General features: G+C 43.7%; 1 protein-coding gene across 1 annotated transcript in view; it reads right to left on the bottom strand.

The window, feature by feature from the left end:
• OSBPL10 (oxysterol binding protein like 10) overlaps window positions 1-23001 on the bottom strand; it is a 592524-nt gene that overhangs the window by 412850 nt on the left and 156673 nt on the right. The window contains exon 2 of the mRNA XM_040353085.1: window positions 21622-21797. Within this exon, the coding sequence (XP_040209019.1) occupies window positions 21622-21797 (176 nt within the window). The remainder of the gene's footprint in view (window positions 1-21621; window positions 21798-23001) is intronic.

Below are 23001 nucleotides of genomic sequence, written 5' to 3'. Positions count from 1 at the left end.
AATGGACATGTGTTTATACCCGCCGACATCCAATGGAATCCAATCTACATTAGAGGACAGACGGATGGGGATCTGTTAAAGGAGAATGGGCTGTGTCTGTGTCCACTCTGTATAAGCGGAGCGGACACAGATCAGCCATCAACCTGCTCAGAGGAGATCAGCATACAGATCTCCCACTGAGCAAGCGCATCATACCTGAATTTTATCCCATGTGGAAGGGGCCTAAAGCCCTGTACACATGGGCCGAATCTCGGGCAGCATTAGCCAGTTCAATAGAAACCATCTGACATTTGGCTAGTGTGTACTGCAGCCATTTGACCCATTCGGCAGGCTTCTGTCTTCCAAAAAAGGTCTGCCAACCGACTCCCGGTTGGCGCTCTTGTGGGGGGCTGTCCCCCTATTAGAACACAATAGAGCAGGAGAGGTTGCTGAAGTAACATCAGATTGTCGGTATAGTAGCTTAAAGCTGGGCGATTTTTTTTTCTCCCCTAAAAAAACCTGCGATTTTTTTATTGATTTTTTCGAATCAAGTTTTTTATTTTTGGACACCGCGACAGTCCAGAGGAGCTGCGGGTCGGCCTAGTCCACGGCGTCCGTCTTCGCAGACTAGGCCGAAGCCGCGGCCTCGCCAAATAACTCCTTCCCCCAGCTCTTCAGGACCGGCGCAATGTCAGCGTCGGTCCTGGGGGAAAAAAATAGATTTTGTCAAAATCTGAATCAATTTGACCCAACAACTCGATTTTTTAATCGGAATCGATTTTTTGCACAGCCCTAAAGCGGCTGCGACCTGAGCTGGGTTGAACAGAAAAAAAAATAGCAGTGTGTACCAGGGTTAAGTGGGCGCAAAGAATCCATGGTCTGGAAGACCAATGCTTTTAGCAGTGGCGCTGCTGAAGTGTAGCCAAGTGGGCTAGTATTTTTCAGTTATCTGTGAACTGTATGTTGTGTTGGTCTTTTGCTTTGCCCTTTTTACGAAAACTGGGCTGCCAGGCCTTTTAAAAACAGTTTGGACTGGTAAGATCTCACTTTTAAATGCATATATTACAAGAGCTTAATCATCCCATATCACACTAGTGATTTTCAGGGTGTCAGACAACTTGGTCTTGAGGAAAAAATGAAAAGGTTACGGTTACTGTTGTAAAACTGTAGCCTTATTTTTGTTAGTTGCAACCCAGAGTAGAGAGTTGCCACAGATTTCTGGTCACTCCAATTATAAATGTTGTACTAAGCTGATGCAGAATAAATTGCTTGTTTTGTATAAGAAATTATGTAAAAGATTAAAAGTTTTAACTTACTTTAGTTGGTTCTGCAGCACTCCTGTAGGCCATTTTTCAAATGAGTTAACAAGCTACATGTTATCCACAGACGTTATGATAGATTTTAGCCAAAATATAATTCCCTCTGTGGCAGGCACTTTGGGCCAGATTCACGTAGAATCGCGGTGGCGTAACTTATCCTAGATAAGTCACACCGCCGCAATTTTTCATCGCAAATGCCTGATTCACCAAGCACTTGCGATGAAAACTACGCCCGCGGCCTCCGGCGCAAGGCGGGCCAATTCAAATGGGCGTGTGCCATTTAAATTAGGCGCGCTCCCGCGCCGGACCTACTGCGCATGCTCCGTTTCCTAACTCCCGCCGTGCTTTGCGCGCCACGACGTAATTTTTTTGAACGGCGACGCGCGTAGCGTACTTCCGTATTCCCGGACAGCTTACGCAAACGACGTTGATTTTTAAATTTCGACGTGGGAACGACGCCCATACTTTAGACAGCAATACACTTGCTGACTAAAGTTAAGGCACCAAAAAAAAAAAGTGTAACTTTGCGACGGGAAACTAGACTAGCGGCGACGTAGCGAACACGAAAAACCGTCGTGGATCCCCCGTAACTCCTAATTTACCCGACACTGGTTTACGACGCGAACTCCCCCCAGCGGCGGCCGCGGTACTGCATCCTAAGATCCGACAGTGTAAAACAATTACACATGTCTTAGGGATATCTATGCGTAACTGATTCTATGAATCAGTCGCATAGATAGAAACAGAGATACGACGGCGTATCAGGAGAAACGCTGTCGTATCTCATTTGTGAATCTGGCCCAAATTCAATATCACACCAAAATATGGACAGGCACTCTAAAGTTACAACATACAATGCAGGACCAGAGGTGACCCCTTGTCCTGCAATGACAGTGGCGAAAAAGGCAACACAACTGGTTAGAGCAGGGCTTGACAAATTTGCTTAGAATCTAGGAGCCAGCTAAAAAAGTTAGGAGCAAGTTTTTTAAATCAGCTGTCCAGTGTCCAGAACTGCATGTCCAGTCCGTCAGGCAAAAAGAATTGCTCGGGCCTGGTGCCAAGCAAAAGGTGGCACTGATGAGGCTGCGCTGATGGGCACTGATGAGGCTGCTATGATGGACACTGATAAATGGCGCTGATGGGCACTGATGAGGTGGCGCTGATATGCTGTATTGATTGGCACTGACAGGTGGCACTGATGAGGCTGCTATGATGGGCACTGATAGGTGGCACTGATTAGGTGGCGCTGATTTGCTGTATTGCTTGGCACTGACAGGTGGCACCGATGAGGCTGCGCTGATAAGCACTGATAGGCTGCACTGATTCGATGGCACTAATGGGTACTGATAGGCAGCACTGATGGGCACTGACAGGCTGCGCTGATAAGCTGCACTGATTTGATGGCACTGATGGGTACTGACAGGCGGCACTGACAGATGATTTACATATAAATGATGCTGTTATTTACATATGAATGCTGGTTATTGACATGTAAACAAAGGCCTGGATTCAGAGAGCAATTGCGCCTGCGTAACCATAGTTACGCAGCGCAATTGCTGAATTGCTCCGGCGTTACGAATGCTCCTGATTCAGGAACATCGTAACGCCGACTGCAGCCTAAAATCTGCGTGGCATAAGGCTCTTATGCCACGCAGATTTTAGGCTGCATTCTTGCGATGACCGCTAGGGGGCGCTCCCATTGTGCTCAGTGTATAGTATGCAAATTGCATACTAACACCGATTCACAATGTTGCGCGGGCCCTGCGTACGCAAGTTACGGAGTTTCCGTACGGCGTCTTTAGCGTAAGGCTGCCCCTTCTAATAGTAGCGGCAGCCAATGCTAAAGTATACCCGCCGTTCCCACGTCGTGAAATTTGAATTTCACGTCGTTTGCGTAAGTGATACGTGAATGGCGCTGGACGCCATTCACGTTCACTTTGAAGCAAATGACGTCCTTGCGACGCGCCGGGCAATTTTTGCCGGCGCGCCCTCGCAATTTACGGAGCTACTGCTCCGTGAATCGAGGGCAGCGGCGCAAATTTGCGGGGGGGGGGGTCAGGGCAAAATCGTTGCCCTGTGCCTCTGTAATTTATGCGCAAATCTTACTGAATCCGGGCCAAAGGGTCTGCATGCGAGTCACCTGTACACAACAATAGGGCAGAGCTGGGCAGCATTAGTCGCAGCACTTCACACTGAGATTGGGACACAGCATAGGACTAAAACGTCAAGGGACAAGGAAATTTAAACCAGGATAGTTGACAAGTATGAGGCAGCTGCTTTGGGCCCCACAACAATGACAGGGCCCAGGGCAGCTTCCCCTTTTGCCCTGCCTTAAAGATGGCCCTGTCTAGGACACATCCTGTGCATTTGCTACTGTAGTATTCAGCACTTCTCTATTAGCTCCAGGGATTAAAGATCAATAGGGGCAGGATCATTAACACCATTGGACAATGACTTATCACAATCGGTTAACATAATTGCAGCGATGTAACCCCTAGTGGCCAGCAGCAAATGTGGCCTTCCACTTGCGCTCATCCTGGTGGTGGTTTAATGACAGAAAGACCCCCATTAGTCTCTTTGGTCTGGTACAAACAGAGCTGCAAGCTACCATATCAGGGTGCTTCAAGGTAAAATAAATTGACATCCTAACTATATTTAGTCCATATTTGGGAAGCTGCTTGTTTTGCAAGTTTGGATATTCATATTAAGCTATGCTTGAGTTGATTTATTTTCTTTATTACTTCAGTCCTTTCATCTCAGTTGCTTGGGGAATACCTTCCCTTCGGCCCCTAAGTGTCCCGTAGGGAGACATTCAGATGCACAACTAGTGAGATGAACTTTTTTGGATGGACAGTTGCTAATAGTTTTGTAATCATATAGTAATAAATAATGCATTATCTGTACAATTGCATTGTAATGTTTTATGGACAGGCTGATGTGCTAAGTGAAATAGGAGTTCTCATTATGTTTTATGACTTATCACCGATCTCACCTCCAATTAGACTCTTGACGAAGCAGAATTATTAGACTGGGAAATCTATGCCCATTTGATCACGAAACCAGCAACGTGACCTTCTGTGATGTATCTACAGAGTGATAGGTTTAATACATTTGCATGCAATATTAAACTTGGAACAGGACAAATGGGGATGTCAAATGAATGGAGGATATGCTTGCTTACAGTACTTAAAGAGGAACTACAGTCTACGCACAGAATTTGTAATAAAAACATCTTTGCCATTCTGAAGCTTCCCTCCAACCACTTTGCATTTTATTTTATATATACTGTGACTCTGTACTTGCCTAATGTGCGGCAGAAATCTCCCTCTACTGAGTCTGTCTGAATCCCTTGTAACTTTGGCCAGCTGAACCTGCTGCCTGTTCACTTCCTGGATTTACACAGACACACACTTCCAGATCTGCAGCTCTCATTGGCCCTCTTATGACTCATCCCCCCTCCCTTCTTGGCAAACTCTCACGAGAGTGAGAGCTGTGCATGATGTCATAAGCCTAGGCTTTTTACCAGACAAGAAACAGGAAGTGGGCTGTATAAGGTATTTACTGGCAGAAAAAAATGTTTTACTATCCAAACAACAAGGGCAGGAGATTTAGTAGATGGAAAGATGAAAAAATGTTTGAAGTTCTGCTTTAACGTCAATGGGCCAGATTCTCAAAGGCGTTACGACGGCGCAACACCATTTTCCTAATCTGGCCCTGGGTATCTATGCGACTGATTCTTAGAATCAGTTACGCATAGATACCTATTAGATCTGTAAAAAGAAAAAGAAAAAGCGAAACCTGCGCGTATGAAAGGTGGATGTGAGGAAGGTGAATGTTGACAGACTGCTGCCCCCCCTAAAACATGTTTACCAAGGCAAACAAAAATACAAATACAAAAAAAGGATGGGGGTGGTGGCGCTATCTGTGTGTACCCTGTATGACCAGGGTGTGATCTGGCTGATAAGCCTGTGAATATCCTAACGCTAATTAGCGAGGATCATAAGTGGGTGACACAAAATAATATAATGGAGTGAAACCAAATGGCCACTAGATGGCAATACTGAAGGTTCTATGATCTGACTAAAAAAGTCAAAATAATTAGTGCTTATGCACTAAAGGTGTGACCAGCTGATTAATAACAGCTCGTGAGAAAATAATATTCAATTTAAATGTATAAGCCACTATGTAGGGTGAGTGATTCTAATCAGTGAACCAGTGAACATATGTGAAATATATTATCCACAAGTGTCAGCAAAACCTAATATGCTAAATAAACAATATAATTTGACAACCATCTGTTAAATAAATAAATCAAAAAAGGTCATGGGCACTTATGACATTAAGTAAACAACAGCATAAGCCAGTTCATTCAGAGGGTGTCCTCTGGGTAGCTTAATAAGTCGGCAACCATAAGCCAATATAAAAAATGGAATATATCATCCGCAGGTGACAGCAGGAAGTGGTATGCTAAATATATATTGAAAATGTAAAAATAATGTAATAATAATAGTAATCTGTTGAAAGATGAGTATAGAAAAAAGTCCTTCCAACTTGTGACAGTAGGTAAATGACAGCTTAAACAGTTCATTCAAAAGGGTGCCATCTCAGTGACTTGCTTGGTGGACAAACTTAATACTTCAGGTGCATTCGCTGTGGCTCCGGTGCTCCCCCTTATGCGTCCCCACTCACCAGAGTTGAACACCCCTGCAGGGGTAGACAGCATAGATAGGATATCCACCAGATTTTCCACAGCTTGGACCTCTAGGCACTGGATTTCCCGGCGTTCCCTTTATTCCAAAGTAGGACTGGGTAGTTATCTTTGTATACCTCCAGAAAAAAGGACAGAAACTCCCATAGCGTAGTAAGTTTTGAAATAGCCTATGGGCTAGGTTTTATTGGCAGTGCCAGCAAAAATAAAAAATAAAATAAAGTGACAAAAATACAGAAACTGACAAGGGCTAAATAGAAATATGAAAGTAAAAAATCCAGGCTGGTAATCCCAGCCGTGGGATATAAAAACAAAGTCTGCAAATCCAGCAGTGTTCCCACAACGCACTAACAGTCCGGCGCTTGTGACTGAGCTGTGGAGCGGCGTGCGCTCCAGGTGCGTTCCAGCTCGTCTCCCGGAAGTGCGTGGGGGTATGCGTGTATGCGCTTGACGATCGTTTCGTCCAATCACGTCTTCTGAAGCGGGTACACGCCTACCTCTACTTCTAAACTATATAGGAGACGTCAGCGTGTAACCACCCTCCCATTTGGGGATGTTAGCCAATCAGATATGTGCGGGACTCCCATCGAAAAGCTTGATTGGTTGAAGGAAATTGGAAAATAGATGAGTTCCCTTGGGATATTAAGGTTACCGCGGACATAATAGTATGAGGCATATGGGGTCTCACAGCCCCTACATTCGCACTCATACAGAGCATGACTTTATCTCCTTATGCAGTGATTTGAAAAACATGGCTATATCTCCTTGTACAATAATTAAAATTAAAATTAAAAACAGTGCATAAATGATAAACATATAGAAAAACATATAGAAAAACGGTGACACTGCAGGTGATTATCAATTAATAATATCCTTGCTAGCGTGAGTAACATAGTGAACCATGATGGATGGGGGGACCCTAGCCCATACTGTATACAACAAGGAATAATCATAATGTAATGGCTAGAATTAATTACATGATCGCCCATCAAAAATGGGTGGGCCCCAGTATATATTGCAGAAGTCCATAGCCACAATGAATTCCACTAACCTAGTATTGAGACAGGGGGAACACTAGGGGGCAGGGTATTTTTAGAATACCATAAGGTGGGTAAAGTGGCGAACATAGCACGTGGGTATGAGAGAAACTGGAATAACTAAATTGTAGTAAATTAATAGAGTTAGTAAATGAAATAGATAGATAACTCCAATGAAAACTCAGGAGAATCAGGAAAAGGTGTTAGTCACTATACATTGATGGATATAAGGTAGGTGCGTCTATGGCCCAAGTAAATGGTAAGGGAGAGATCTGGTAACATTACCAAAGGGGTAAAGACATGAAGAGTATAGTCATGACAAGGAGTGGGGTGTGACATATATAATAGCTAATGTTACTAGCGTATAACATTCTCAAAAATCAGAAGGGTACCTATGCTAGAAGGAAAATTGCCTTTGTATGAAAAATAACCCAAATTCATGTATTACGAGAACTTCTATGCTTCCAGGGATGACTGTTGCATATCCTACCGCCCTACTTTAAGTAGCCTAAAAGGCTGGTTATATAGTAATGTGCCCCATAGGAGGAGGTAATGTATAAGGCAGTATAACTATATACTGGCATATCCTCATGGGTATAGATACCATATAGGGCTATACAAAAAGTATATGGTCTAGGCTATTATGTGTAGTTGGCACTAATCCATAGTACCCTGCGGGTTGGTTAGAGAGACAAAAGAAAGGTGAGAAAAATGGTGATGAGAAAACATACTTATGGTAGAGTTCAGAATGTACGATGCCCTACATGGGTATGGGGCTCTAATGTTAGATAGGTCCCTAATATTAAGGATTAGCCAGGAAACAGTTCAGATCTATATCTTTGTTAAGGCCATAGGGCACTTAACTCCCTAGTCGGTAGATCCAGCTTGTCTCATTCCGCGAGATCGCAACTGTCTTATTGCCCCCCCTCCAGTTGTCCTTGACTAGATCAATACCGTAGAAGATGAGCCCAGATGGATCCTTTTGATGGTATTCTTCAAAGTGCCGTGACAGATTGTGTTTGGGGTAGGCACTTTTTATTCTACTGATATGTTCCTGAATCCTGACCTTCAGGGGTCGGGTCGTTCTACCGACGTATTGTAAGTGACACGGACACTCGATGACGTATGTAACGTGTGTAGTATTGCAAGTTATTAACTCTTTGATTTTGTATTCTTTGAAGTCGAAGCGTGATTTGAAGCTTGTTTTTCTTCTTGGCTGCTTCTTACTGACCCGACACGCCAGACATTTCTGGCATTTATAAAAGCCTTTCAGCTCTGGGCATAACGTGACAGGTTTGGGTGGATCAATAACATTGTGGACGTTGTCTTCTGTAGATAAACGTAGGTTTCTTTCCTAAAATACTGGTCAGGGTTAGATCTTCTTGTAAGATGGGCCAGTATTTTTTAATAATATGTTCAAAGTCCCTATACTGGGAGTTGAACCCTGTGATAAAGGCCACATCTGTCGTCTTCTGCCTCTTTTTTGTCTTGGGTTCCAGCATTAGGTTCCTATCCATTTTTAGAACTTCCTCTTTTTGTCTAGTCAGCTGTTCTTTGTTGTATCCTTTTTCTTCAAACCTTTTTATTATCACCTCAGCCTGGACTTCAAAGTCTGAGATTAAGTTGCAATTTCTACGGAGTCGCATCATCTGACCTTTTGGGATGTTTACTTTCCATCTGGGGTGATGGCAGCTGGTAGAGGGTATATACCCGTTGCGATCGGTGGATTTGAAGAAAGTTTTTGTGTGTAGTTTGGATCCATACTTGAAAATTTGTAGGTCTAGATATTCTATGGAGTCTTGGTCACATTTACCAGTGAATGTAAGTCCATACCTATTATTGTTGAGGTCTGATAGGAATTTGTTGAAGGTGTCAGATGTTCCGTCCCACAAGATGATAAGATCATCAATGTATCTTTTATACATTTTGATCTGGGAAATATTTTGTCCGTACACATATTCTTCTTCCCAACAATCCATCAGTAGGTTCGCAACACTGGGGGCATAACGAGCCCCCATTGCAACCCCTTTTGTTTGCACATAATAGTTCTTCTGGTACCAAAAATAATTACATTCCATTGCCATTTGGAGGCCTTCGATAATAAAGTTAATTTGTTGTTGCTTGAGTGCGGTCTTTTCATGTAGGGCCTTTTCTACCCCCATCACTCCATCTGCTTGTGTGATGCTGGTGTAGAGTGAGTTTACATCAATGGTGGCTAATAGCAGATTTTCTGCCCCATCAATGTGCTGTAGTTCGTTAATAAGTTGGCAGCTATCTCGGAGGTATGATTTGCCCTTTTTTCACAATGGGATTGAGGAAAGTGTCCAGGTATTCTCCTAATCTGGAGAAAATAGAGTTAATCCCACTAATTATGGGTCTCCCCGGTGGTTTCTCTAGCCTTTTGTGTATTTTTGGGGTATAATACAATACCAGTGTTTTTGTCGATTTGGACACTAGATATTCAGCCTCATTCTTATTCAGTATCCCTATGGTTGTACCTTTATTGACAAACTTCTCAAGCCTCTTGGTGAACTGTGTTTTGGGGTTGCCTTTAAGTTTTTTGTATGTCCCCTCAACATTGAGTAGATTTTTCATCTCTTCTTCATAATCGGCTTTGTTGAGGATGACCAGCCCTCCCCCTTTGTCCGCTGGTCTAATAATCACCTCGTTTCTTTCTCCAATGGCTTTAATATTCTCCCACACCTTTTTACTTTTGGTTTTAGATTTCTTCTGTAGTTTCCTAAGATCGCTTTCTACCATTTTCTTAAACGCCCCTATACACTGGTTGCCTGGTGTGGTAGGGTTGAATGTTGAATTATTCCTTAGATTTGTTTGAACGTATTCTGATTGTACAACTCTCTCTTCATCAATGCTGTTATAAAAATGTTTTCGTAAATTAAGTTTTCTCAAAAATTTTTGCAGGTCAATATAGGCTTCAAATTGATCTATCGTTTTTTCTGGCGCATACTTGAGGCCCATTTCATCTCTAGATAACTGGACATCACTAAGGTTGAATATGCCTTTACCTATTGATTCCTGGGGCGTTTTCTTCTGCCCCCCTCGGCACCCTCTCCTGGTCCTTCTCTTTGATTTGGTTCTACTTCTCTGTCCTGGTAATGGGGCCTGTTCCATGGGTTGGGGTGGTTTCCATGATCCTGATGGCCTTGGGTTACTTGATGTTCTCCTCTTCCTGATGGTCTTCCACGGGTATCCCCTCGGTTGCCATTCCTCCCCCTCCAGTTGGGGTTCCCATATCCTGTTCGCGATCTCCAGCGTCCCGGGGGTCTGGTGTTGGGACCACCCCTGTGAAAACCCCTATTTTCCCTTGTTCCTCTCCCTTGGGTATAGTTGTCATCATAGGGGTAGTAGTCTCCTGAGTAATTTCTATTCCGGCTATGCGATCTCCACCTAGGTGGGTTGGGGCTTCTATAGTTCTCAGTTTCCTGGTAACGTACCCTACGATTATCTGGTCTTCCCTGATGTCTTCTTGGGGTGTGTGTCCTGGCCTGTGTTGGTTCTCTCATGTTGGAAGTTGATTCTTGGCTGTTAATGTAGCCAGATGTGGCATTATGGCAGCACAGTGGTGCAGTGAGTAGCACTTTCGCCTAGCAGCAAAAGGTTCGCTGGTTCGAATCCCAACCACGACACCATCTGCCTGGAGTTTGCATGTTCTCCCTGTGTCTGCGTGGGTTTCCTCCGGGTACTCCGGTTTCCTCCCACACTCCAAAGACATGCTCGTCCAAAATTGACCCAGTATATGTGTGTATGACTGTGTGTCCCTAGTGTGTCATGATCCTACGGGGTAAAAATGAACGCACCAGCCAAGCAGATACTGGCTGGAAAAAGCGCCCAGAGGCGATTCAGTTCGCATGCGTTGCGCTATACAAGTCATTCATTCATTCATTCATTATCGTTGCCAGTTACCACTATTAGGTCACTTTCATCCGTAAGGGTGTCATCTAAACCTTCTATTGGTTCTTCCATTGAGGCCTGCCATTTATACACTTGCATGTTTTTATAGTCCAATACGTCTCTTTTGTACTTCTTTTGTTTTTTGATTTGGATATCGCTATCATATTTTTTGATTAAGTCCTGTAGTTCTCTTGTTTTGTCCATATAATCCTGCTGGCTGGAGAATGGTGTCAGCAACGATTGTATTTCAGTAATGCATTTCTCTATTCCTTTGAGTTTAAATTTACGTCTTTTAACTATCCTATGTAGGAGCTCATTCTCACTGGTGTTAAAGAAGCTATACCACTCGTTCATGAGTGCAGCATCTTCTATATTATCATTTGGGTGTACATCCCAACGTAACCTCCCAGGTGTCATTTTTTCTTTTATATAGGTCTCAAGGGTTGCAATGTCCCACCACACTCGTAATTGTTTTTCCATCGTATGCCTTAATTGCTTCATCAATCCTTGCATGTCCTGCCTATTAATGACTTCTTCCTGACTGAAAATGCCACCAACATCTATATTTCTGCTACTCATGTAGTCAAATAGTGCCATAGCAGCAGGTGAAAAAATCCCACACCAAGAGGTGTGGAAAGTAAAGTAAAAAGAAAAAGCGAAACCTGCGCGTATGAAAGGTGGATGCGAGGAAGGTGAATGTGGACAGACTGCTGTCCCCCCTAAAACATGTTTACCAAGGCAAACAAAAATACAAATACAAAAAAAGGATGGGGGTGGTGGCGCTATCTGTGTGTACCCTGTATGACCAGGGTGTGATCTGGCTGATAAGCCTGTGAATATCCTAACGCTAATTAGCGAGGATCATAAGTGGATGACACAAAATAATTTGGTTTCACTCCATTATATTATTTTGTGTCATCCACTTATGATCCTCGCTAATTAGCGTTAGGATATTCACAGGCTTATCAGCCAGATCACACCCTGGTCATACAGGGTACACACAGATAGCGCCACCACCCCCATCCTTTTTTTGTACCTATTAGATCTGTAAGGCTCTTCCGCTGTCGGATCTTAAATGCAATTTTTTTCCCGCCGCTAGGTGTCGCATCCTCGTTTTCCCCATTGTCTATGCAAATTAGCTAGTTACGCAAGATTCCCGAACGTACGTGCGGAAGACGCAGTGATTTTACGACGTTTCCGTAAGCGTAAACTTGCCCCTCATTATAGCGGGGCAAGTTTACGTAGGTCTGTCGTATGCCATGTTAAGTATGGCGTCGGGTCAGCGTCGGCTTTTTCCGTCGTTTACGTCGTTTTCGTAAGTCGTTCGCGAATACGACTTTACGTCAATGACGCTCACGTCGGCGTCATTGACGTTTTCCGTCGTGAGCTGGAGCATGCGCACTGGGCTATTTTTCCGCCCGGTGCATGCGCAGTTCGATCGGCGTGGGGGCGCGCTTAATTTAAATACAAGCCGCCCCCTTTGAATTACGCGGCCTTACGCCGGGCCAATTACACTACGCCAACGCAAATTACGGAGCAAGTGCTTGGAGAATACGGCACTTGCTCCAGTAATTTGCGGTGGCGTAGTGTAAATGGCTTACGCTTCGCCGCCGCAGATTCTACGTGAATCTGGGCCAATGTGTAGCAAACATGGTTGTTTTATGGGTATTTGATGCATATCTAGAGATTGAGAGGTGGTGTTCAAAGCCATAGGATGTTATCAACTGGCCCAGGGAACAGGTGTAGATTGAGAATAGGAAGAGCCCACCAAAGGACGGAGCTTTGGGGTACCCCAACAGAAAGAAGATGAACGGATGGGATAGAGTTGTATGTGACAATGAAAGTGCACTGAGAACCAGCTTGTAGAGGCCAAGAGAGAGGAGTTTATTGAGGAGTGGGTGGCCAACTGTGTCAAAGTCAGCGGAAAGGTCAACGAGTATGAGTATAGAGTCATTTCTGTTGGTTAACAGCTAGTAAGTCATTCGTGATTTTTAGTAGAGCAGTTCCAGTGGAATGTTGTCGGTGGACGCTAGACTTTTTTTTTTTGGGGGGTGTAGCCAATTCATGTTTGAGAAGGGATGGAACGATGCCAATGGAGAGATTGAAGATGTGGGCTAGAGAGTGAAAAATACAGCAGGAAGGGGGCCATAGTAGTTATGAGGGGACAGGGGGTGAGGTGGGCCTCAGAAAGGAGTTTGGCAACTTCCTTAGTGGTAACAGTGTCAAAACTAGGAAAGTATAGAGTATGGTGTTAGACCTGGTATGTCAGTTGGAGGGGAAGAGGGGAAAACAGGATATTGGCGATCTTGCCATAAATGTTATTGATCTTTTTTTTAAATGACTGGCAATCTCCAGGGCAGTAAGTTAGTGGGTGAACAGAGTTGGGGGGGGGGGTTGAAGTAGGAAATTAAGGGTAGAAATGAGTTGGCGAGAACTGGATAAGAGGGTTTGGATGAGAGTGGCTTAGTAGGTTGGTTTAGCAGTGTGGAGGCAGGAGCCGAATTTGAGACAGATTTGTAGAGAGTGAAGTCCTGCAGGGACCTAGTTTTACTCTGCATTCAGTCAAGAGCATTAAGGTGTACCAGGACTTCTGGTGTCTTCTGGTTGTAGAAGGCAAAGCCTGAGTCTGTGTGCAGCAAGTGTGTCCAGGGAGGATGTGAAACAGTTGTTGTAGACAGAAGTAGCCAGGTCTGGGCAGTACAAGGGTGTGTTTATTTTCATAAAGGCAGTTAGAAGCAAAAGGGAAGAAGGAAGGGTTGAGGTGGGCAAGGTTTCTACGAGTAACTGTTTGTTGGGCGGAGGTGTAGGAGGGTTGGAGATGGGGAGTGTGTGAAACTGATAAAGGTTTGATCTGAAAGAGGAAAAGGGGTGTTGAAGAGGTTGCAGAGTTGTCCACTCCTGACAGTGGACAGGGAGTCTGTCCATGACATAATCTTGCTTGCTTTCTTCAAGGTTGCCCCCTTGAAGGTTGATGTGGGCCACAGCTGTGGCATTGTCTGATTGTGCCCTAATTGGGGGGGGGGGTGTTCGCAAAAGGGGGGGGTCGAGTATTGCAGAACCACCCTTTTTGCTCTGAGTTCCAGGATATTGTGGGAAACTTGACTTCTACCAATGTCCATGTACCCTGGACCATGAGGGACTAAACACTTTTCCCAAGCCTGAAAGACTGACGTCTGTTATTACTTTCCAGTGATACGGAGGGAATGACCTCTTTACAGTTATGGCTGAGCTGGAAATCCACCAATCTAGGGAATTCCTTGCTTGGCTGAACTGGAACATAGGTAGGACAAGAAAAAGTAAAAGGAAGCTACCATGAGGACTAAAACATCCATGGAAGATCTCATCAAGGGATGTCTCTTTGACCTCAATTCCCAAGTGCAAGTTCAAGGAGGGAGCATAAGTAAAACTCTTGCTTGGGATGTGTCTAGAAATCAGCCTCCGTATTCCAAGTGAAGGCTGGAGAGCAGACTTTTAGAAGTTGATGACCCAACCAAAAGCCTGGCCCATCTGATTTGTCCAGTGGATATTTTCAGACAGCTTAAAAGGGAGAAGAGTCCTTTTGGAGAAGGTTGTCTAGATGTGACCTGTATGCTCTGAGCTCTTACAGAATTATGAAGAGGTGCAAGGACCTTTGTGAATATTTTGGGAGCAAAGCAGTGATGGCTTGTTATTTTTTTAAAGCCCCCCCCACCCCTGCTTACTGTCTGCCAGTCGGTCCACTTACCCCATCTAAGCATCGGGCAGTGGCGGGGATCAGGCAGTGGCAGACATTAAGGACAGGGGGATCAGGGCATCAGCGGACATCAGGCTGTGGCGGGCATCGGGTAAGTGCATTTTATATACAACTACCTGTATACAGATCAGACCAAAATGAGGGACAATTGAGGAGGAAAGAGGGACAGAGGGACTTTGTTCCACATCAGGGACAGTCCCTCGAATTCAGGGACAGTTGGGAGCTATACTGTTAGTGACAATAGTGGGTCACATCTCCACCTCACCGGGCACAAAGATTTTCTAGTTCAAGGGTCCATAATCTAAGGCTGAGCACACACATAGAGCTAGATTCACGTAGCTCGGCGTATATTTTGGCCGGCGTAGCGCATCTCATATTGGCTACGCCAACGTAAAATAGGGAGCCCAGACCAGTATTCACAAAGATCTGGCGCCGTACGTTGCGCGGCGTAGTGTAAATAGGCCAGCGTAAGCCCGCCTAATTCAAAATAGGCAGGTAGGGGGCGTGCTTCATGTAAATTAGCCGTGACCCCATGTAAATGAATGGCCGTTCGTACGGCGCATGCGCGCATGCTCAGAATCTCATTGCAAATACTCCCTAAGAAACTTCAGCTCAATGCTTTCGACGTGAACGTAACCTACGCACAGCCCCATTCACGTACCACTTACGTAAACGACGTAAAATTTGACGGCTGTTCCGACGTCCATACCTTAACATTGGCTGCGCCTCAAATAGCAGGGGTAACATTACGCCGGATGTAAGCCTTACGTAAACGGCATAGCGGGCGCAAGTACGTTCGTGAATCGTGAATATTCTACGCGTAAATCTACGGAAGCGCCCCTAGCGGCCAGCGTAAATATGCACCCTAGATACGACGGCGTACTAAAACTTACGTCGGTCGGAGGAAGCTGAAATTCAGGCGTATCTAGCTCCCAGAATAGCACGCATAGATACGACGGCGCATCTTCTAACTTACGCAGTGTATCAATAGACGTAAAGGCTTCCTGAATCTAGCTCATACATTTTATTTTCATTTAACCAGTGGGTTGAATGGAAAAAAACAAAACTGATAAATCCCTGAAACACAAGCCATGCAGGGATCTTTCCTGCTGAGACATTGGCCCGGATTCAGATAGAAATACGACGTCGTATCTCCTGATACGCCGTCGTATCTCTGAGTTCCGTCGGTCGGATATATGCGGCTGATTCATAGAATCAGGTTCCGCATAGATCTCCCTAAGATCCGACAGGTGTAAGTGACTTACACCGTCGGATCTTAGGCTGCTATTCCAGGCCGGCCGCTAGGTGGCGTTTCATTTTTTACACGCGACGAATATGCAAATGAGGATTTCCGCCGATTCAGAAACGAACGCCCGCCCGTCGCTTTTTTTTTACGTCGTTTGCGTTCGCCTTTTTCCGGAGTATAGTTAGCCCTGCTATGTAAGGGGTATCCTATGTTAAGTATGGCCGTCGTTCCCGGGCCAAGTTTTGAATTTTTACGTTGTTTGCGTAAGTCGATTCAGAAAAGAGCTGGACGCAAGTTACGCTCAAGCCGAAACCAATGACGTCCTAGCGACGTCATTTGGAGCAATGCACGCTGGGAAAATTTGCAGACGGCGCATGCGCTGTTCGATCGGCGTGGGGACGTGCCAGATTTAAATTGTAGACGCCCCCTAGCCGCAGAATTTGAATTCCGCCGGGGGAATTACGATACGCCGCCGCAAGTTTTGAGGTAAGTGCTTTCTGAATTAAGCACTTGCCTCAAAAACTTGCGCCGGTGGATCGTAAATCAGATAGGTTATGCGGATCTAAAGATCCGCTAACCTATCTGAATCCGGCCCATTGTATTTTGACAGGGGAGACTCCTCATCCAGCCAGAATACACTGATCAGCGCTCACAGCCATTGGCTATAAGCAGTGATCGAATGCTGGTTTCCAGCATGTCCCTGCGACAGAGGCTGGTCATTAGCAGCTAGTCATTAGCAACAAAGTAGAAACTACAATCAAAGTACAGAATAAGTACAAATTACCTATAATATTAACTGGAGTACTTTGCCAATCAATTACAATTGATAAGTAATAATTCCCAAATATAAGATTCTGGTAGAATAGAAAAAGAATTCTGTTATTAAACTGAAAAAAGGCTTTTCCAGGGTTGCTTAATAACTCGCAGTTACTGTGACAGTGGGATCACTTCCAAAAGGTAATAGGGATGAGAGAACAAGTACAGCGCTCTCTACCATGAACAGATGACAGTTTGGACCATGCTAGAGCAAATAATCTCGCTCTAGGGAGCCAAGAAATTCACAGGGACTGCTCATCTCAGCATACACTGTGTAGAATTGGAGATAAAAACACGGCATCTTTCATGCCAAAACACAGAGACTAAAGGTTCAGACTATAAAAACAGGTCAGGGGAAGAACAGTGCAACAAACATTCCACATATGGATTTTCAAAATGTACAATACATAAGAAAGCAAGCAGTATATAAAACTTGTGAAAATGCTTTTATCAAACAATATATTACTATTTCTTTATTATATTATTCCTCAATTTGGATAACTGTGCAGGCTCGCTTCCTGGCTTAAAGCAGTATTTACACCCCACACCGCCCCAAAAATGTATTACTGTATTTATTGGCGTATAACACGCACCGTAACTTTAACCACTTAAGCCCCGAGCCTGTTTTTCAGATTCGGTGTTTACGAGACTAAAACATTTTTTTTTGCTATAAAATTACTTAAAACCCCCAAACATTATATATATTTTTTTCTAACACCCTAGAGAATAAAATGGCAGTCATTGCAATACTTTTTGTCACACCGTATTTGCGCAGCGGTCTTACAAGCGCACTTTTTTTGGAAAAAAATCACTTTTTTAAATTAAAAAATAAGACAACAATAAATTTGGCCCATTTTTTTTTACATATTGTGAAAGATAATGTTACGCCGAGTAAAATGATACCCAAGATGTCACGCTTACAAATTGCGCCCGCTCGTGGCATGGCGTCAAACTTTTACCCTTAAAAATCTCGATAGGCGAAGTTTAAAAAATTCTACAGGTTGCACTTTTTGAGTTACAGAGTAGGCCTAGGGCTAGAATTATTGCTCTCGCTCTAACGATCGCGGCGATACCTCACTTGTGTGGTTTGAACACCGTTTTCATATGCGTTCGCTTCTGCGTGCGAGCTCGTCGGGACGGGGCGCTTTAAAAAATTTTTTGGGGGGTTTTCGTATTTAGTTTTATTTATTTTACAATTTTTAACACTGAAGTAAAAAAAATAAATTATCACTTTTATTCCTATTACAAGGAATGTAAACATCCCTTGTAATAGAAAAAAGCATTAAAGGTCCTCTTAAATATGAGATCTGGGGTCAAAAAGACCTCAGATCTCATATTTAGGCTTAAATGCAAAAAAATAAATAAAAAATTTTGAAAATGTCATTTTTTCAAATGACAAAAAAAAAAAAATGTTGCTTTAAGAGGCTGGGCGGGACTGACGTTTTGACGTCACTTCCGCCCAGCAGAGCTATGGGGACGGGTGAAGGAGATTTTTCCTTCACTCGTAACCCTGCTTAGCTGCCGAACGGTCCCGATCTCCTCCGCCGCTACCGACGGCCCTCTCCCGCCACGATAACGGCGATCTCGCGGCGAATCCGCCGCGGAGACCGCCGTTATCGTTTACACGGCCGCCCACTGAAGAGATGAATATGTCGGTTGTGGCAGCAGCTGCTGCCGTTACCGAGATATTCATCTTTAAAGTGCCGACGTAGAATGACGGTGGGCGGTCGGTAACTAGTTAAGGGGGAAGTTTCAGGGAAAAAAACATTCCACAGCCCCCTGTGTATAACACACAGGCACAGTTTACCCTCTATTTTCAGGGTAAAAAAGTGAGTGTTATATGCCAATAAATACAGTATATTACAGCTTACCAATTCTTAGATGTGATGGCTTCATGAATTGCCCTTTTTTTTTAGGTTTTCTTTCTTCTGTTTTCATCTGGTGATCCAGCCAGCAAGTCTGTTTTTCAAAAGCACAGCTTTTTTTCAGCTCTCCAGCAGAATGTATCAGTTTACATGGATGAGACAAACCACTTAGCACTGGCAGCGGTGATTACAATGATCAGCTTTTATTTCTGCAAAACCTTTATCCCAAAGGGAAAATAAACCGGTCTACAGATTTAAAGTGTGAGCTGGAGTTTGGCTTCAATTTGTTAGTGAGGTTACAGTGCCTTGAAAAAGTATTCATACCCCTTAAAATTTTTAAAATTTTTGTCATGTTACAACCAAGACAGCTGCATGTCTTTTTGTATATGTCTCTACCAGCTTTGCACATCTAGAGAGTGACATTTTTGCCCATTCTTCTATGTTAAATACAGTGAGGGAAAAGGGTATTTGATCCCTTGATGATTTTGTAGGTTTGCCCACTGACAAAAAAATTGTATTTGTAGGTTTATTATTTTAAAGCGGAGGTTCACCCTAAAAACAATTTTCTAACATTACATTGTGCTCACTCTCGACATTGACAGTACGCTGATGTTTTTTTTTTGCCGTGGGGTCCATGGGGTCCGAAGCTCCATGACCGCGGGACTCGCGGACCCGATCGCCGCTGGAGTCCCGTGATCGGTCCCACGAAGCTGAAGAACGGGGAGAGCCGTGTGTAAACACAGCTTCCCCGTTCTTCACTGTGGCGGCGTCATCATTCGGGTGATCCCTTTTTATAGGGATACGCAATCGATGACGTCACACCTACAGCCACACCCCCCTACAGTTGTAAACACACATGAGGTCACACATAACCCCATCAGCGCCCCCTGTGGTTAACTCCCAAACTGCAATTTTCATTTTCACAATAAACAATGCAGTTTAAATGCATTTTTTGCTGTGAAAATGACAATGGTCCCAAAAATTTGTCAAAACTGTCCGAAGTGTCTGCCATAATGTCGCAGTCATTAAAAAAATCGCTGATCGCCGCTATTAGTAGTAAAAAATAAATAAATAACGATTGCGATTTTTTTTTTACCAAAAATAGGTAGAAGAATACGTATCAGCCTAAACTGAGGAAAACAATTTTTTTATATATATTTTTGGGGGATATTTATTATAGCAAAAAGTAAAAAATATTGCATTTTTTTCAAAATTGTCGCTCTATTTTTGTTTATAGCGCAAAAAATAAAAACCGCAGAGGTGATCAAATACCACCAAAAGTAAGCTCTATTTGTGGGAAAAAAAGGACGCCAATTTTGTTTGGGAGCCACGTCGCACGACCGCACAATTGTCAGTTAAAGCGACGCAGTGTCGAATCGCAAAAAGGGGAAAGGTCCTTTAGCTGCATTTTGGTCCGGGTCTTAAGTGGTTGAAAAAAAAAAAAAGAGACCAGTTTTAGGAAAAACGCAAACAACTACAAAGTTCTGTTATATGATACTTTGCTTATGCACACTTTAAAGATGTAAGGCCGCGTACACACCATCGGTCCAAACCGATGAAAACGGACCGAAGTTCAGCTTCATCGGTCCAAACCATCCGTGTGTACGCCCCATCGGTCTTTTGTCCTTTGGACAAAAATTAGAGAACTTGCATTAAAATCGAACCGATGGACCGTTGACCGATATGTCCAAACCGATGGTTAGTGCACAAAAGCATCGGTTCAAAACCCATGCATGCTTGAAAGCATTGAACTTCGTTTTTTTCAGCACGTCGTGTGTTTTACGTCACCGCGTTCTGACCCGATCGGATTTTGAACTGATGGTGTGTATGTACATCAGACCATCAGGCCGCTTCAGCTGTGAACCGATGAAAACGGTCTGTCGGACCATTCTCATCGGATGGATCGACCGTGTGTACACGGCCTAAGGCTTCATTCGCAAGCTCCCGACACCTGAGCGGGAGATCTCTCTGTGGATCTCTGCTGAGCTGGCGGATGACAGGTCCCTCTCTGCTCACTGAGCGGGGAGGGGCTTGTGCAGCGCCGCTGTCTCCTATGGAGAGATCTGATGAAAACGGACAGCATCCGTTTTCATTAGATCTCACCCGATCCGCCATGGACGTATCGCCATACGTCTGATTTTAGCGGATCAGATGTCAGCGGACATGTCACCACTGACATCTGACGCTCCATAGGCTTGCATGGAGCGGCCGTTCAGGTCCGCCGACAAAACTGACAGGCGGACCTGAACGGTCCGACCATGTGAAAGGGGCCTAAGGCCAGACAGTTGAGTCAGCTGTGTTATATATACGTGATTCCGGACTTCCGCGCACTGCCGGTGGGCCACTTTTGCTGTGATAATTCACAGCAGAAGCCAATCCGCGGGTCACGGGCACTCAAAGTCCTGCGGCACCTGCTGATCATTGGTACTACACAGAGAACTGAGATAAACCAGGCATTTCTCAGTTCTGACAAGGGGGAAAGAATGAATTTTGTGTTCCTGCAAAATAGGGACTAGAATCCATTACTTCTCTTAGGATTAGAAAAAAATTCCATCAATATATCCCATAGTTTATAGACACTATAATGTTCACGTAGAGTCGTAGACCAATCAATATACACTTATGATATATTTACCAAAAACTTACATATTGGTCTAAATTTACGAAGAAATCGTATTGTTTTGAAAAATTTTATTGGATATGTTTTATAGCAGAAAGTAAAAAATATCAGAGTTTGTTATCAAATTAGTCGTTTTTCTTTTTTGTTTATAGCACAAAAAAACACAGTGGAGATCAAATACCACCAAAATAAATCTCTATTTGTGGTGGTAAAAAATTATGTAAAAAATATTTTTTGGGCAGAGTCGCACGATGAGCAAAATTCTGGTAAAATAACGCAGTGACAGAAACAGAGAGGTTGAATTGAGAGAAATTTTCACAGTGCCCTAATCTTATACAGCTTAATAAATTCCTGCTTAGTGGAACTTTCCTTTAAAAAAAACGTACCTTTCAGTTTATAGACTTCGCCATTGGCAGAATATACAAGTATCATGAAGGGAGCCTCATCGCTCTGGGAAACCAGCGATCCAGCTAGAGACAAGGACCCTCTGGGTTTCTGGTTCTTGCTCGCCTCTGTGACAAAATACTGCAAGATCCCAGATTCTAAATCCAGTATAAAATATCTGTAAAGGATAAAAAAAAAATACATATTTTTTTTGCATTGTAAAGCAATAAACAAATCTTTCAATAACAAAAAGCAGTAAATATGCAATTTTGTGAGTTTAGTACCTATTAATGCGATCTGGTGGAACCAATGAAGGAACAAGTCTTGCCAGTACACGTAATAGTTACCAAATTGGTATTTACATACTGTACATCGAGTATTACTGGATATGCAAAAAAATGATACACACATGATCACTATATTTGTCTTTGTCCTAAGAATATATTTCTGTATAGAACTCTGATACATCTTGATTTTTTTTTCTATCTGCCTTCTAATAGGCCAGAAGGTTATCCCTCAGCTGGGCTTCAGAGATACGTGGTGTTAAAGTAGACCTGCACTTGCCTAGAAAAGTAACAGGATCTTTGGAGTACCTATGGCTCGCTAGTTAGGGTTACAATATGCGTTAAGGCAAATCTGGTACTACAGATGATATCTAAGGATATGCTCATAATACTATGCACTGGTGGGTGTTGTTAAAATGGCCTATTTAAAAGATCTCTTATGGCCAACCTTTGCAAACACTGAAGCCTCGTACACACGATCAGTCCATCCGATGAGAACGGACCGATGGACCGTTGTCATCGGTTAACCGATGAAGCTGACTGATGGTCCGTCGCGCCTACTCACCATCGGTTAAAAAAACGATGGTGTCAAAACGCGGTGACGTAAAACACAACAACGTGCTGAAAAAAACGAAGTTCAATGCTTCCAAGCATGCGTCGACTTGATTCTGAGCATATAAATCATATATCGCAATAATCATATATTGATTGGTTTGCGCAAAAGTTATAGCGTCTACAAAATAGGTGATAGATTTATGGCATTTTTATTTTATACATTTTTTTACTAGTATTGGCGGCGATTTGTGATTTTTTTACTGTCACCGTGACATTGCGGCGAACACATCAGACACTTTTGACACGTTTTTGGGACCATTCACATTTATACAGCGATTAATGCTATAAATATGCATTGATTACTGTGTAAATGTGACTGGCAGGGAAGGGGTTAACCACTAGGGGGCGTTGAAGGGGTTAATATGTTCCCTAAGATGTGTTATAACTGTAGGGGGAGGGGGACTCTCAAGGGGAGGAGACCAATGTGTGTTCCTCTGTACTGGGAACACACATTGGTCTCCTCACCACTGACAGGAGGTGGAT

Source organism: Rana temporaria, chromosome 5, assembly GCF_905171775.1.
Source record: "Rana temporaria chromosome 5, aRanTem1.1, whole genome shotgun sequence".
In the NCBI taxonomy this organism is placed as follows: Eukaryota; Metazoa; Chordata; class Amphibia; order Anura; family Ranidae; genus Rana; species Rana temporaria.
Note: the sequence above shows the minus strand (reverse complement) of the source record. Positions and strands in the feature narration are given on the sequence as shown.